This window comes from Equus asinus, chromosome 22 (assembly GCF_041296235.1).
Source record: "Equus asinus isolate D_3611 breed Donkey chromosome 22, EquAss-T2T_v2, whole genome shotgun sequence".
Classification (NCBI taxonomy): domain Eukaryota; kingdom Metazoa; phylum Chordata; class Mammalia; order Perissodactyla; family Equidae; genus Equus; species Equus asinus.
The window spans coordinates 35,086,046-35,102,854 of NC_091811.1; the positions used below are offsets into that span (position 1 = coordinate 35,086,046).

A 16,809-nucleotide genomic window follows, 5' to 3' on the forward strand; every position below is an offset into this window, starting at 1 on the left:
GTAAAATAAGTTAGAGAAAGTCAAATACCATATGATCTCACTAATAAACAGAAGATAAAAACAACAACAGGGGCCAGCCCTGTGGCCTAGTGGTTAAATTTAGTGCACTCCACTTTGGTGGTCTGGGGTTTGCAAGTTCAAATCCCAGGCATGGACCTACCACTCAGCAAGTTATGCTGTGGCAGGGACCCACATACAAAATAAAGGAAGACAGGCACAGACGTTAGCTCAGGGCTACTCTTCCTCAAGCAAAAAGAGAAAGATTACCAACTGATGTTAGCTCAGGGCCAATCTTCCTCACCAAAAAACAAACAAACAAACACATAAAAACAGAGATTGGATGAGTGATTACCAGAGGGAAAGGGCGGAGGGGGGAGGTCGAAAGTGATGATTAGGCACATGTGTATGGTGATGGATTGTAATTAGCCTTTCGGTGGTGAACATGATGTAATTTATAAGAAATTGAAATATACTGTATACTTGAAATTTATACAATATTATAAACCAATGTTACCTCAACCAAAAAATAAATAGGAAGAAAAAAACCAATTAGCTCTATCACACTTAATTTCTATCAGAAACAGTTTGATTTCATTTTTCAGTACAAATAAATGTGCTCATATGCATCCTCATGACAAGCTACCCTATTTTTTTTATGAGCCAGGTGTGAGTTAATTCTATTTCCTCATATATCATTTTAAAATGATGCAATTTTAATGTCCTGAACTTAACACCATTTATAGTTTAGGATCAACGTTGAATTCCTTAGAAATCAGGATTCAAATTTTAGGCAACAAAGCCTGTTTGGGAATATAGTGTTTCTAAATTAAAATAGGATTTAAGGTACAGATATGAGCAATGAGGTCCCCTTTGCCCCATTCTTTATGGTTCCATGTCTGGAGGTACTTGGGCACCATTCTCAATTTATTCAAATAACATCAATTCAAAGTATTCCAAGTTCTATAAAATCTCTTAGTTGTATTCCTTAAAAGAGTTCAAATACCAAAATTCCATTATTAATGCCATCTTCTTCCATGGAAGAACAGTCATAAATTATTAATGGGAATAACCGGAATCTTCTATGTATTCATCAATCTGTAAAGCAATTTTCCCCTATAACCCAACCAACATCCTCTACTTCTACACGTATGCTGTGAAGGACAGTGGTTTCTGAACAAAACATATTGATGTAAATGTAGCGACATCTTTTAACAGTGCACCAGGTATTATAAACTTTTCTGTACCGTTGTACAATTTCCTAGTTTTTTCAATGAATAATACTAATTGAAGTTACACAAAGTTTCAAAGGCCACTTTAAGGTCTATGTAAAAATATTAAGCTCATTTACATTTTTACTGATACCTTTAATCTTTCCTCATTAAAAAAATTAATGTTACTATTTTTGGAGTCTGGATGTTTTATCAATAAATCACATTGTGAGAGTTATTTTGTATCATCATTTGATAATAATCTCACAGGCAATGTCATTGAACAAAAATCATTACCAGTCCCACAACCCTCACTACAACATGTAAGGAATTCAGAATATCTCAATACTTCTAATGCCACATTTCACCATTTACAGAAAGAGACAAAAAAAGAAGTCTTTGATGCCTTAACTAAAGAAAGTTTTGCCAACGACAATGTTTTTAATTGTCCCTTAGTTTCATAGCCCAGGCCCTAGGGCAATGAATGTAACATTTAGAATGGATCAGAGATATGCCTTTGTTTTGTAAAGCAAAGGGGTAATTGTGAACTCGGAAGATGCAATGTCAAAAAGGCAGGGTTTCAAGACAGTAGATTTTTCACAGGAAAGGGTAAATATGGAAGTTGATGATCTGGAAATTGATTTCATAAAATCATCTGTGTCCTTGTATCCCTGGAAAATCTTTGAGTACCTCTGAAGTACTCTTTACTTCTAGAAGCAGGTTATTTCGCTGGGAAGACTGCTGACCTAGAACTGCTGCAACAGCTTCCTAACTGCTCCTCCCACTTCTAGTCTTGCTTCCCTACAGCGCATTTCCCACCGACCCTTCAAAAACATAAATCCAATCTAGTCACTCTTGCTTACAACTCTCCCTGGCTACTCAGCACACTCAGAATAAAACCCAAACATTTTGCCAGGACCTACTTGGCCATGAACTGGCTCCCCCTTCTCTCTCTCACTCTCTCCCATCCCCCTACTCCTCCACCCTCACCCCTTTTTTTATCTTTCACTTTCTACCTGCCCACTCTATTCTAACCACACTGGCATTCTCACAAGGTCATTCCCAACTATGGGTCTTTGCAATAATTCTTTCTGCCTAGAATGCTCATCCCAAGGTAATTATTGACTTACTCTCTTGCTTCATCCAGGTCTCTTCTCAAATGTTACTTCCTTAATCACCCTATATGAACCAGCATGACCACTATCCCTTACCCCACATTTCTCACTGACCCCTTTCTTGGTTGTCTGCATATTCAAAACTATCTGCAATTATATTATTTCCTCCCCTCTACTCCTCAAACAGAATGTAAACTTTATGAAATGAAATCACTGTCTCTAAGAGATAGCTGCACCTCCATGTGCATTGCAACATTATTCACAAATACTCAAGACATGGAAACAACCTAAGTGTCCACCCACAGATGAATGGATAAAGAAAATGTGGTATATAATATATATATATACACACACACACATACACAGGATGGAATATCATTCAGCCATAAAAAAGGAGAAAATTTTATTTTGCTATTTGTGACAATGCAGATGAACCTTGAGGGCATTATGCGAAGTGAAGTAAGTGGGAGAAAGACAAATACTGTATGATATCACTTATATGTGGAACCTAAAAACACCAAACTCATAGAAATGAGAGTAAATTGGTGATTGCCAGGGGCTGGGAGGTGGGAGAAATAGGCAGATGTTGATCAAAGGGTACAAACTTCCAGTTATAAGATGAATAAATTCTGGGGATCTAATGTACAGCATGGTAACTACAGCTAATAATACTGTATTGTATACTTGAAAGTTGCTAAGACAGTAGATCTTAAATGTTCTCACCACATACATACACACACAAAGTGGTAATTATGTGAGGTGATGGATGTGTAACTAACCCTATTTTTGTAATCATTTCATAATATATATATATATATATATATCAAATCACATTGTCTATCTTAAACTTACACAATGTTACACTTCTCAATATATCTCAATTATATATCAATAAATCTGGAAAAAACAAGAATGTAACCTTCATGAGGGCAGGGACTCTATCTTGCTGCTATTCTCTTAATGCCTGGAATACTGCTAAATCAAGGAAATAAGTATTCTTCTATATGTTTGCAAGGCCATATTTATAAGGACCTTCATTCCTACCTTGTTTGTGGTAGCAAAAAATAGGGACAACATAAAAATCATAGTACATTGTGAGGGCTCAGAATTTGCCACCCCAAAATGTGTCTCTTTGGCTTGATTACTTTTTTTTTTTTGCTGAGGAAGATGCACCCTGAGTTAACATCTGTCACCAACCTTCCTCGTTTTGTTTGAGGAAGATTCTCCCTGAGCTAACATCTGTTGCCAGTCTTCCTCTATTTTGGATGTGAGTTGCCACCATAGCACGGCTGACAGAGTGGCGTAGGTCCACACCCAGAACCAAACCCAGGCCACCGAAGCAGAGTGTGCTGAACTTAACCACTGGGCCACCAAGCCAGCCCCTCTTTGGCCTGATTATTTTTAAGAACAAAAGACTCAGAAACAAATTTTGACCTTCCCCATAACTTCCTGAAAGAATTTAAGATAGAAGGCCTGTTCCAGGAAGCAGTTCTCACCATAGATAACTAACTGTAGGTATGGTAGACAGGAGGGCACCTAGCAAGGCCCATTTTATCAAAGTTCTCTCTGGGGTCTCATTGTCTACAGATGGCCCAGGAAACATTCGTCTACCGCGCATTTGCTTTTCCATCTCCATGTGAGTTGCCTTCCTCTCCTTTGAAGTCCCAAACCACTATCCCCAACATCCTCCTTTGTCTTTAGCTTAAGATGGTATTTAAGGTGCTGGCTTCAGCCATTTTGGTAAGTTACTCACTTTCCTGGGTTTCTCTGATATATACACATTATTAAATTTGTTTGATTTTCTCCTGTTATTACGTCACACATCAATTTGATTCCTAGATCAGCCAGAAGAACCTAGAGGGTAGAGATTTTTCCTCCCCTACAACATACTTTCAATACAATATGATGCAGCTGTGAAAAGAAGTGACATAATCTCAACTTTCGAAACAAAGAGGACCCCAAGATAATACTTATGCCGTGGAGTCTAGGATGCTATCAGATGTAAGACATACCTTTAAATTATTACTACCAAAAAAGGAAATGCCCAAGATGGGAGTCTAATAGGAGACGCCTATATAAAGCTGCATACAGGTAAAGACAAATGAACCTACAACATAGAAAAGATACACCAAGGAAACTTGCATATCTCAATCCTGAAAATGAACAGAAAGAAGAAAAAAAATTCCTTGAAAATGTAATAATCAGTGTGGCCCCAAAACTGTCAAGCACAGAATTTAAAGTAGTATGAGGCTGGCAGTAAGAACACATGACTGACAGAAGCAAACATCCTCCTTGGAAGAAATGGATGTCAATCCAAGACTATGATGATTGTAAGATACTATCAACTATAAGATACATCTCAATTTCAGTCATGTTAAAATGTAAAAAGATTGAGTATCCTAGAATTAATGAAATACAATATTAAGTGAAAAATAGAAGGTACAGAATGCTCCCATATTTGGGGAGAAAACGGTTGTGTGTGTATATATGTGTGTGGGGCGGTACTCTTCAATGCTTAGAAAATTTATGAAAAGATATGCAGTAGCTCTTATAGTCTTGGATAAGAGGAAGTTTTCTATTTTTTTATCCTCTTTTAATTTTATACCATGTATGTTTATTACTTTTTCTCTTAAAAAAAAACTTTAAGAAATCAGAAAGAATAAAATAGATCTTTCAATGTTTTCCAAACTATACTGCAAATTCCCTTTGCAAACTCACTTCATCCTTAAACCATAATCTTTAAGAACGGAACAATTAAAAAGTGAGTAATTTCCTCCTTATGTTTGGTTGCAAATTTCACAGGATGAATCTCACCATTCTCTAAAGGAAACAACACTATGAACAAAATAATCCAGAAGTATTTATTTAGCACCCATGCATACATGATTAAGCATCAGAGTCATTTAGAACAATGAGTTTTCAGATTTAAAACAACGCCTCTAAGGTTTCACAATCTAAAGCTGAAAATGAATGTCCACACAAACCAATAAACTATTGTAGACCCACATATAAATAATTGTAGCCCTCCAGAATACTTCCCCCGTAAGAACGTGTTCAGAGGCTTAATAGATTTTATTCAGTTACATCCACAGCCCCTAAAACAGTATCAGGTTGGTAGTGGGTCCAAGTGACCAAAAAAAAGCAAACACAGAAGGCACTCAACAGTATTTCTTGAAGAAATATTTAATTGCGTAAATATTGAATACACATTTACATAAGCATTTCTTCAAAACAATCAAGGGACCAAACGTTTTTAAGTGGTGGTAGGGTAAATGGGGTTTCACATATTCATTCGACAAATATTGATTGAATTTCAACTATGTGCCAGGCACTGTGATAAACACTATGGACGTGAAAATAAATATGACATGCTCTTGACCTTGAACAGCTCACAATAATAACCTAAATTACACAGATTATATAATATGATATAAGGGTTATAATTGAGGCACATACACATGCATGTGCTATGAGAACACAGAGGGTATAACTGATTCCACAAAAGAGAATGGTAGGAAAATTTACAGAGAAATGACTTTTGAGATATGCCTTAAAGACAGCATTCTAAACCCAAATTCCTCCTGGCATCAGGAAGGTAAATACAGTAAAGAGTCCACGGTCAGAACTACTGCAAACTGAAGAGTCGATGCTTTTCTAAAAGAGATGGCTGCTACTCAGTCCAGCCAACTATCACCTGACAAGACTAGGCACAATGTTATGGGGCTTCTAATTTTTCAAGGATAGACAGAAATCATATTTTTGTGTGAAAATAGTTTAGCAACTGATTTTAAAAAAAAAATCTTTTAGATAAAATAAAAATATGTCTGTTGGCTAAATCTGGCTTGCCAGTCAAGTAATTATAATCTCTGCTCTAAAGCATAAATCCATAAATCTAGTAAGAAGAGAGAAAAAGGCATTCTAGACACCCCTTATTGAACTCAAATTTCTACAAAGTACAAAAGAAATCAACTATGTGTTATCATGCAACCCATTTAAAGACATATTACCTTAGGGTCCACTTTCAAGTCACAGCAGGTTTTGTAACTAAATTCTTACATGTTTATCTAGAATGAAGAAAAGGGGTTCCTAATCCAGCATTTTCTAGAGCACAAGTAATAAAAAGCCTCAAATCTATACAAGTAAAAATTAAAGGATATTTTTTCAAGTCTTTGTGAAACTAGAAATATCTTTTTATGTCAAATTTGAAATACGTCCTGTTATTGGTAAGGATTATTCCATGATTTAAACAGCATTAATATCTAAGAAGGAAGGAAGCTTTTTAAACTCGATAAATTATAATAAAACTAACTAGAAAAATGTTTAAAAATTCAGTTTGTACAAGTGAGTGCTTATAAAACTATCCATTTTGAGAAGATAATTTCTACTTACCTTTTTTGTTTTTGGACCCTAAAGGTTGGAAAAACAAAAGAATTGATAAATTAAAAAAATAATTCAGATATTTTTAACAAAAGTATCATGATTATTAGGATGTTAAAATTAGGAGAAGCCGGGTAGACTATAAGGGAATTCTCTGTACCATCTTTGCAACTTTTCTATAAATCTAAAATTATCTCAAAATAAAAAGTCTTTTAAAAAAAGAATTCAGACAAAGCTACAAACGGGTCTAGGAAAAACTAAAATAAAATAGTTCACCCACTGAAGGATCTTTTATAAACAAATTTTACACTCTTTCTTATGACAGTCACTCAATGACCCATGTTTAATGAAATGCCCTAGAACTAAAAAGAGCAGCAGTCAAGAAGACATTAGTTTAAAGGGTTCCAAAGAACAATAAGTCATTGACTAAGGATTGGTACTAATGTCGAGATGGAAAGTGTGGGAATGGTCTCATATTCTAAAGAAATAGTCTTTCTGTAAAATTATAGATTGTTGATTTTATAGAAAGAGAATATGTTATTTAAAGCAGACAAAGCTCTGATAAAACAATTTTATTCAGCAATGTCTTAGCAGATCTATTCTTTTTTGGAAATTATTTTGGAAAGCACAGGATTTCAATAAATATTTACAATTAAAAGTATTTTTCAATAATGTCACTTGCAATTTCCCGATTCCATGTGTCCTTTAGATTTCTGGTAAGGAATTTGTAGGAGATCACATGACTAGGAGATTATGCACTTTCCACACCTGAAGACATATACATGAGAAATCCTAGTTCAAGCCATAAGATTATCACGGTATAAAATATGTTTAAAATGACACAGTGTAGTAGATTACATCTTCTGGAAAAGTGTATATATTTCACTCATTCACTCAGCAGATATTTATTAATGATGTACACACAAGATGCTCTGAGACGCTGGAGATGACATAAAGGGAAATGGTAGGGACTGTGCCCTCATATAATTTTGATGAATAGGTTCCATTTTATCATATTTATTATCATATTATAATATCAATTAATAGTTAACACACTTCCATCTTGAAATAAGTACTATATAGCAGAACATATAAATAGCATTGCCCTATTCTTTTTTTTTTAATTTTTTTTTTGGAGGAAGATTAGCCCTGAGCTAACATCTGCTGCAAATCCTCCTCTTTTTGCTGAGGAAGACTGGCCCCGAGCTCACATCCGTGCCCATCTTCCTCTACTTTATATGTGGGGTGCCTACCACAGCATGGCTTGCCAAGCGGTGCCACGTCCACACCCAGGGTCGAACTGGCGAACCAGGACACCGAAACAGAACGTGCACACTTAACCTCTGTACCACCGGGCCAGCCCACATTGCCCTATTCTTATGCAGACATATTTTAAAGATGGGCAAATTGTCAACTCTCACTAGTGCTTTTAACTCATTTGGGATAAGGACATATCTTCACCCCACCTGCAAATCCTAAGAACATCATGTAGTACAGTAGTTCTCAAAGTTCAGAGGGCATAAGAATCACCTGCGATGCTTGTTAAAAATGCATATTCCTGGCATAAAAGTATACACACTCACTTCCCTCTCCTCATTGTGATTCAGTAGATGTTGCGGTTTGAACTGTGTTCTCTCAAAATTCATACATTGAAGTCCTATCCCCCAGTACCTCAGAATTTTACTTTATTTGGAAATAGGGTTGTTGACAATGTCATTAGTTAAATTAAGACGAGATCATGCTGGAATAGGGCAGATGTCTAATCCAATATGACTGGTATCCTTATAAAAAGGGGAAATTTGGACACAGACACACACACACGGAGAATGCCGTGTGAAGAATGGAGTGACGCGGCCACAAGCCAAGCAACTGCCAGAATCTAGGAGAGAGGTCTGAACAGATCCTCCCCTAGCACCTGCGAGGGAGCACAGCCCTGCTGACACGTTGATCTTGGACTTCCAGCCTCCAGAATTGTGAGACAATAGATTTCTATCGTTTAAGCCACTTAGTGTACGGTAATTTGTTACGTGGCAGCCCTGGGAAACCAATACAAACAGTAGATCTGGAGTCCAGTTTGTTCCTGGAATGTGCACTTTAACAAGTACTCCAGGTGTGTTAGAAGCAAATGCTCTAGGGACCACATTTTGAGAAACATTGCTAGAGGGATCTAAGAAGAAACTCATGTATCCTTTGGAAGTAATAAATAGGTGCTTATTGTTCCCTCTATTTATCAGCAGTTTTACATTGGCTTAAAGTCCATTGACTTTCTGTTCTTCCTGATGTGAATTCTCTCCACTCCCTATTTCTTCCCACCACTTCTGGTGAACTCGTATTCATCCTTTAAAACACAGCTTGAAAAGCATTAGTCTTTCCTTCCTGCATCCACTCCTCCCTCCCTCCAGACCCAATTTCATCGTTTCCAACTCCTGTCACTCCACTGTAGATACGTGAATTGTTACAATTATAAAGCTGTATTGTAATTTGTTTAGTCTGTCTCCCAGAGTAGGGAGAGACTGTCATATTCATCTTTGTATCCTTGGCTTCCCAACTAGTTGCCAAGCACAAAAAAATGCACTCCATATTTTCACTTAATTAATGAATTAAATAACTAATTACATTTTCCACCTCCTCTAGTCTTAATCATAGGAGATGGACATCACATTTAAGAAAATCTGAAAGGACATAATCTCATAGCTACATGTTGGCCTGTTCTTGGAGAAGACAAGACAGCCAAGGAGCGCAGAAAAATAAAACGAGAAGCTTTATCATACTTAATAAATTCAGGGCAGGCTGAGTACCTTGAATCACTAAAAAATTCATATTTCCACAAAAGACCACATAAAAAAAACTTCTCAAAGCAGAGTAAATTGCAACAGCTTTTCATTAACTACTGAGGAAGCATAAAAACACCTTTCCGCCAAGCTGCAATGAGAAAGCAATTTAACGGGAACGTGTACCATTAGTGGAAGTTACTAGGTTGGGACAAATTTTTAAGCTTAGCAATAGTGCGAGATTAGGACAACTTCTGGCCGCATCGGCCATCCCCCGTTTGCAGAAACTGGCTTGGGACTCCCACCTGCCATCGAACCCGGGACGGGAAGGCCAAACGTCAGAAGGTCGATCCCCCCCTGGCCCAGGGGAATGGGTTCTTTCCTAAACCGACCTGCTCCCCTCTAAAATATGACCAGCTCTTATTACATCATTAACCCAGGTGAAAGAGAACCAATGTTCGCCCCTTCACCTGGCTCCCCCACTCCCCCTGCTCACCATGCTGAGTCAAAAACGCCCTCCGCAGCGGACCAACTCAGAGACCAGCGTTGTGAGGAAGACGCTCCCAGGTTGTCAGGACAACAAGCCCCGCCCACCTGCGCCCTAGAGCAACAGCGCCGGTCTTCCGGGCGAGTCTGCGCAGTCGCGCTGGGTTCTTCCGGACGGCGCCCCGCCCCCTTCCCTGACAGGTTGCCCACTCCAACCCCCGCCTGCTTCCCGGTTGACGGACCGAGGAGTCGGAGCGGTCGGAGGCTTTTACGCCTGTGGCGTGCCGCAAAGTGCGTGAGTGCCGCCGCCGGCGCGTTCGGTTCTGTCTTCCGGCTCCTGGGGTCTGGAGGCGGTGAAGGATTGTCTAGGAGAGGACCACCGGGTGTGGGGAAGGGATTCTGAGCGTCTTCCTCCGTTCACAGTGTCTCTCCCTATTTCCCTAGGGTGTTGGGGCGAATCTTTCTGTGAGGGCTTCGAGAAGGAACGGGGGCCGCCGGCTACGCGGTCGGGTCAAATGACCGATTCCGGTCGGCCGCCTGGGCCACCAGAGCTTAGACTAGCGGGGGCACGGGGCTCAATTGGCAGTTTAGGTAAAGAGGTAAATAAACTGGCTTCAGGAGGGTTGGTTGTTTTGAAATTAATGACCTTCGGATTCTTCTCCCGGAACATGGCTGTGTTTACTTTCTGTGCAAGGTATATGCCGTTTTTCCTAAGAGCCGCTCTAGACAAGAATTAGAAATGATTTGAAGCAATTCCTGGGTAAAGTGTTCCTTGCAGGTGGATGAAGGTCGCTGAGGCCTAGCAAGACTCAGTAAGTTATTTGCCCAAGGTCACATACTGATGGTACTAAGCAGTCGCACAATGTTCAGAATTTCAGTCTCTTCCCGACATGAAGAGACACTGGCAACTTAGACCAAAAGAAAACTAGAAGAAATTAAGCTTCTCCCAGAGCCTAAATGAATTCTCTATCCGTTTAGGATCTAGACCCTGTTTTAGCATAAGACATGAAATACTTTAAAATTATTGGCACCATCTCTTCTCTGAATTCTAAATTTATAACGCTCTATCCCAACTCTGTTGATTAAATGTATTTTTAGTAAATAAGTATTACTGACTGAGCTAGTTTCTGTGGGTTAAAGTGTTACTATCCCCGTTGTAACAGAAATCCAGGTTGTGTAATAAGTATAGCATCCCACCTCCAGCTCCCTGGTAGCAAGATAAAAACACATCTTAATGTCAACTTCATATAGAGTTCTAAAGCCGTTTGGTATGGAAGTAAGCTTTTGTTTTAAATTGAACTGCTAATATTTATGATTCAAAACCTGTCAGCTAGGATTGGTGATGGGCCTCTAGGGGAGAGGACTTGCTGAAGCTCTCACTCTGTCTACCTCCCTCCTGGGGAGGAGGGATTGCTGTGGATGTGTTAGAACACATGGGACTGTGTTCTAGGGGTCACTGTGCTATATGAGATTATACCAGTGAGCTTGGTTCTCCTCTAGTAAAATTCTCTTACAAGCTGCGTAAGTGTAAGACAGCCCATTTCCTGGTCTCTCTTCTTTACCTTCAGACAGGTGAACATTCTAACCCACTCTGAACATACATAACCATCTCCTTTCAACTCACTTTTATAATCTGGCTTCTAGGTAGGCCTAGAACAAGCTGTATGCCAGCCTTTAGGGGCTAAACCTCTTGGCACCTACCTCTCTGATTACATATCCTTTGGCGCTGACAAGTGTGTTGGAATGAGTTTGCGTGTGAAGGTTTTTAGGCTTAACTGGCTTGGGGAAATGCACTTCATGTGTTTGAGTCAAGTCTACCAGAAGCCAATAAATAATCATCTTGCACTGCCTTTCTTTGCCACTTTTCCTTTTATTGCCATCTGAACTTCGTGGGAAAGAGTGATTAACAACAGCTTTGGGCACCGTAAGCTCAAGTAAAATGACAATTCTCACTTAACCCAGGACTGGAGTTGGTTAAGTCTTAACTCAGTCCACAGTCACTGGAAAAAGGCTAGCAATGGGGATTGTACCCTCGCCTGCCTTGGCCACCACACACATCCAAGTTCTCAGCATGCTGAGGGACTTCTCTCAGTCCCCAACTCTTTGGCTCTTTACAAAGAATAGACTTCACGCAGGGCTAAGGAGCAGCCCCAGGTCGCTGCTGCTCTTAAATTGTTCATCAGTTGTGAACCCAAGGAAGCCTATTTCTCCCAAAGGCTAAAATAAACTGAAATGCCTTAAGGTCAACATACAATAATAAAGATAAACTACATTAATTCATATAAATTAGCATATCAAAGGATTGGACAAATTTACCTTACCACAGCAGCGACTTTTTTGCTGGGTAAATCCTTGTTATACATAATTTCTAAAAAGGGTAGCAGCTAAAAAGGACAATTTAAGCCACATCTCTAAAAGTTTTCACAAATTACAAATTGTGAATTAAATAAAGCTGTGCTCTTTGCCAGGAATTAAACAGTCTATAATTTGCAATTTGAAATTATATCTATGTAGATTTAACTTAGAATTATTTTAAAAGCACCTAGTTCTTAAGAGTCATTCTTCAGTAAGATTAAACCAAGTTGGAAAATGGTTCTCAGCCAAAAAAAAATGTTTTAAAAATGAAATTAGGTGTTGATATAGCAGGTTAAATACACTCTTCTAATTTCACTCTCTTCCAAAACTCCACTAAATCTTCAGTAAAGGGATATAACAATAAATTGGAAAAATGAGAGAGAAGATGACAACAATAAAACTTTGGAAGCCACAGAACAGATGAATGTGACTTAGCATACCAGAAAAGCCCAATTTATATTGCATGATTCTCAAAAAGCACTGTTAACAGGGCCACTGGGATTGGAAATGAAGAATGAAGTAAATTATAGAGGACTAAGTTAAAACGATTTGAGACACACCTCTAAGTGACTGCACCCCTGCCTCCCACAGAAAATTGGAGGTTTATATCTGAACAAAATACTACTAGTCTCTGGACTGTGATGTCCTCAGGCATAGTAAGTACACGAGAACCACTCTGGAAACAAATTAGGTGAATTTGGGTAGACATAATACTGAATGTGTGGCGTCCATTCTTCCACTTTTTCATGTTGAACAGGCAAATCTTCAGAAGACTAGAAGACTCTTCTCTGGGGAATCTGACCAGCCCAAGAGGAACGATCCAAGATGTTGACATCAGAGGTTCCCAATAAAGGCCACTCAGATCACCTAAGTGAAGCTCAGTCTGGAAGCTGCAACCATGTATGCAGGTCTTCTAAAAAGCTTTTTTTGGCCTTTCACTTGTGAGAGTGGACAGAAAAGAATTACCAGACCTTAGAGGAAAGCTCAGAAGTATTAGACAGAAGCAAGCAGAAAAAGAGCAACTTGGAGAAAAATAACAGAAAACTGCAAGAAAGCTAATCTGAATGAACTCAAAAAAAACGTTCTTCTACATTGTGTACTTATGTGAGTTAGCTAACTACTAGTAAAAAAGATGATTATACAAGTACTAACAAGGAAGTAATATTGGTTCCCATAGGATTTATTTATTAACTTCAGCAAGAAGTTCTTGCTGGCAGCAGGAGTCTTTCCAGTATATTTTTTAAAAATTTAAAGTAAGTGCTTACATCCAAGGCTCCTTCCGCAGAGAGGCATACCCCCTTTTATGCAGCTATTGACTTGTGGCAGGCTGAACCACCTACCCTGACTACTAAAGGGCAGCCTCGTGGTTTAGATAGATCTATACTTCCGTGTGTACCTCAGTATCTCCCAGCCCTACTCTTAGCATTTACCAGCATATCTACACTAATTTTTCAAAAGTTTTACTGAGGTATAACTGACATACAATAAACTACACTTTGAAGTCTAAATACAATTTAATAAATCTGACATATTCATACACCTATGTAACCATCACCACAATCATAATAAACACATCCCTCATCCCGATTTTTGTCCTGCCTCTTGATCCCTTCCTGGTCTCCAGCCCCTACCCCTAGTCCGAGGCCACTCTATTATTTTTGAGCATTTTAAACATCTCTGTGGTAGTCTCCAGCTGTGCTCAGAGCAATCTTAGCTCTCCAGATACCAATTTCTGTTTTTCATTAGTGCTCTGTTTACAGTTGCATAGGATTTGAGTGGTCTGCCCCCAACCTATTTTCCCCATAAGCCCTGTTATTTTTAATATGTTTTTGCAAGATGAAAGGTTTTTTAGGAATACATATACTTAATCTCAAAGCACCTCCCACAAAAGACTTCCTAACTTCAAAGGGAAGAAAAGAGTAACTTTACAGTGGAGAATCCAAACATTACCTTAATTAAGTGATCAAAATTAACATCAACCATAATGGAGCAAATTGGAATTGTGTCCACCTGTTAGGACGCAATGAAATGAGCAAACCATCAGGTCTATATTTTTGCCCAACCACACAACCTGAATCTGGCTATGAGTTAACATCAAAATGAGACACATGCTACAAAATAAATGGCTTGTGATCTTCACAAGTGTCAAGTTCGTGAAAGTCAAGGATATCCTGAGGAACTGTTTCAGATTGAAGAAAGCTAAAGAGACATGAAAACTAAATGCAGTGTGCAACCTTGGATTGGATCCTTTTGCTATAAAGGGCATCTTTGGGACAACTGCCAAAACATGAAGGGGTGTGGATTCAATGGGAGTAATGTAGCAGTGTTAACTTCCTGATTCTAATGGTTGTGTTGTTCTCTAAGAAAGTGTCCTTGTTCATCAGAAGTACACTCTAGAGCAAAGCTGTCCAGTGTAGCAGCAACTAAGTCATTGGTACTGATGAGCACTTGAAATGTGGCTAGTGTGACACATTGAAATAGTATTTTGGATATAAACAAAATACATTATTCAAGTAATTTCACTTGTTTTCTTTTTTAATATGGGCTACTAGAAAATGTAAAATTACATAGGTGGGTGACTATATTTCTATTGGATGGCACTGCAAAGTATTCAGGCTGATGGGATATCATGTTAGCAATTCTCAAATAGTTCAGAAGAAAATGTTATTAGTACTATGTTGCAACTTTTCTGTAAGATTGAAATTATTGCAGAGTAAAAATTATGTTAGGGGCCAGCCTGGTGGCGTAGTGGTTGAGTTCAGGTGTCCGCCTCAGTGGCCAGGGGTTTACAGGTTTGGATCCCGGGCGTGGATCTAGCACTGCTTATCAAGCCATGCTGTGACAGTGTCCCATATAAAATAGAGGAAGACTGGCACAGATGTTAGCTCAGCAACAATCTTCCTCAAGCAAAAAGAGGAGGATTGGCAACAGATGTTAGCTCAGGGCCAATCTTCCTTACACACACACAAAACTTATGTTAATGAAGGATATAAAAAAGTATAAAACAGCTTTCTTAGGTCATTGGGAAAATGGAAATTAAAGAATTTTAAGGGAGTTTATAAGTGACATTAACATTTACTTTGGGCCTATCATGAACGAAATGCTTATGATGTTAGCAATTTTATGATTTAATTGCCACAAACATAAAACTACTGGGAATTATTTTCTATGTTTAAGCTATCATGGTGCCCTTAAGGAGCTGCCTCTCCCTAGTAGCACTAACAAATTACACTTAAAGCAGCATAATCTATTCCCACTGGACATTGCCTGTTCCTTATGTACCCCCTTATAGGTTATTCACTTGGCCTCATCACCACCAGTGTTATTGCCCATCTACCATTAACTGTGAAGCTGCTTGACTACACACTGGTTCTTCTACTCTAGCCTTTCTTAGATGAGCACCTTTCTAGATTTGATCAGGCCTCTTCTCAACGTCCTCCAAAGGGATCTGGCCTTGCCTTGAAAGCAGGGTAAATATGATCTTCCTTTGACGATAAGGAACTGAGGCTCAGAAAGGTTAAAGTAACTTGTGCAACATTATGCAACCGGGATTCAAATCTAGTTCTCATTCATCCCACTTTGGTAAAAAAGGAAGTACATCTACATATCTATCTCTGACAATCCATTTTCTCTCTCTCATTATCCTATTTCCTTCACAGGACTTGTCACAATTCAAAATTATCTTGTTTGCTTATTACAGCTCCCTCAAGAGATACCGCCTCTGTGAGAACAGGTATCTTATCTGACACGTTCATAGCTATATCCCAGTACCTGGAACATAAAAGTGCTCAATAAATATTGAACGGAAAAAAAAAAAAGTGAGCATTTTCCCAGTCTGTAAAATCTTTTTTCTTTGCTTCTTTTTTAAGACTACAATACGGTTATTTGCAAAAATTTTTCCTTTTCTTTAGGTATGTTATGTATAAAAGTGGATACTTTCTATGATAAATGAAAATGGCCAATTCTTTAAGAGGAGAAGTATTGAATCTTTACAAAAATGTAAGTAATTATATTGCCAGTTTTATAAATGTTATTATATGACATGGATTGTTTAGAAATACATAATCTTTCTTTTTTAAGCTGCTGTATCTTGGACGAGACTATCCAAAAGGAGCAGACTATTTTAAAAGGCGTCTGAAGAATGTTTTCCTTAAAAACAAAGATGTGAAGGACCCAGAGAAGATCAAAGAACTTATTGGACGGGGCGAATTTGTAATGAAAGAGCTAGAAGCCTTATACTTCCTTAGGAAATATAGAGCTATGAAACAACGCTATTATTCAGATACCAACAAAACTAACTGACCATTATGACTATATAATTTGACTGAAAATCAGTGCCAGTTGTTTATGTCTACCAAATATTATAAAAATAATCCTAACTTAAAATGGCAAGATATGTCATGTAAAAAAATATCTGAGCTGCCTTATGTGAGTTTCAAATTCTCTTCATACAGAGCTTTATCAGCAACCCTTTATGCTAATTTTTTATATTAAAAT

The 16,809-nt window shown here is 38.3% G+C and overlaps 2 protein-coding genes across 7 annotated transcripts in view; one reads left to right on the forward strand and one right to left on the reverse strand.

Moving 5' to 3' along the window:
* DNAI7 (dynein axonemal intermediate chain 7) overlaps positions 1-10,097 on the reverse strand; it is a 73,243-nt gene extending 63,146 nt beyond the window's left edge. Inside the window, exons 1-2 of the mRNA XM_014832352.3 lie at positions 9,968-10,097; positions 6,713-6,730 (exon numbers count right to left, since the gene is read on the reverse strand). Of these exons, the coding sequence (XP_014687838.1) occupies positions 6,713-6,730; positions 9,968-9,970 (21 nt within the window). The 5' untranslated portion in view covers positions 9,971-10,097. The remainder of the gene's footprint in view (positions 1-6,712; positions 6,731-9,967) is intronic.
* Positions 10,098-10,111: 14 nt separating this feature from the next.
* ETFRF1 (electron transfer flavoprotein regulatory factor 1) lies at positions 10,112-16,761 on the forward strand. Of its 6 annotated transcripts, XM_070494968.1 has the most exons (5): positions 10,124-10,248; positions 13,070-13,212; positions 16,013-16,129; positions 16,224-16,311; positions 16,393-16,761. In XM_070494968.1, the coding sequence occupies exons 4-5, from the start codon at positions 16,261-16,263 to the stop codon at positions 16,612-16,614; spliced, it is 273 nt and encodes a 90-aa protein (XP_070351069.1). In that variant the 5' UTR covers positions 10,124-10,248; positions 13,070-13,212; positions 16,013-16,129; positions 16,224-16,260; the 3' UTR covers positions 16,615-16,761. The 6 variants fall into 6 exon arrangements, with proteins under 6 accessions (XP_014687850.1, XP_014687849.1, XP_070351069.1 ...); XM_014832363.3 differs by lacking the exon at positions 13,070-13,212 and having other exon boundaries at positions 10,118-10,248; positions 16,013-16,130; XM_014832365.3 differs by lacking the exon at positions 16,013-16,129.
* Positions 16,762-16,809: the final 48 nt, after the last annotated feature.

Bases quoted from the DNA above. Each gene is read 5' to 3' on its own strand.
- ETFRF1 (XM_014832364.3), top strand. From the start codon at position 16,261: ATGAAAATGGCCAATTCTTTAAGAGGAGAAGTATTGAATCTTTACAAA. The intron at 16,312-16,392 runs GTAAGTAATTAT...TTCTTTTTTAAG, and splicing joins TATTGAATCTTTACAAAAAT to CTGCTGTATCTTGGACGAGA.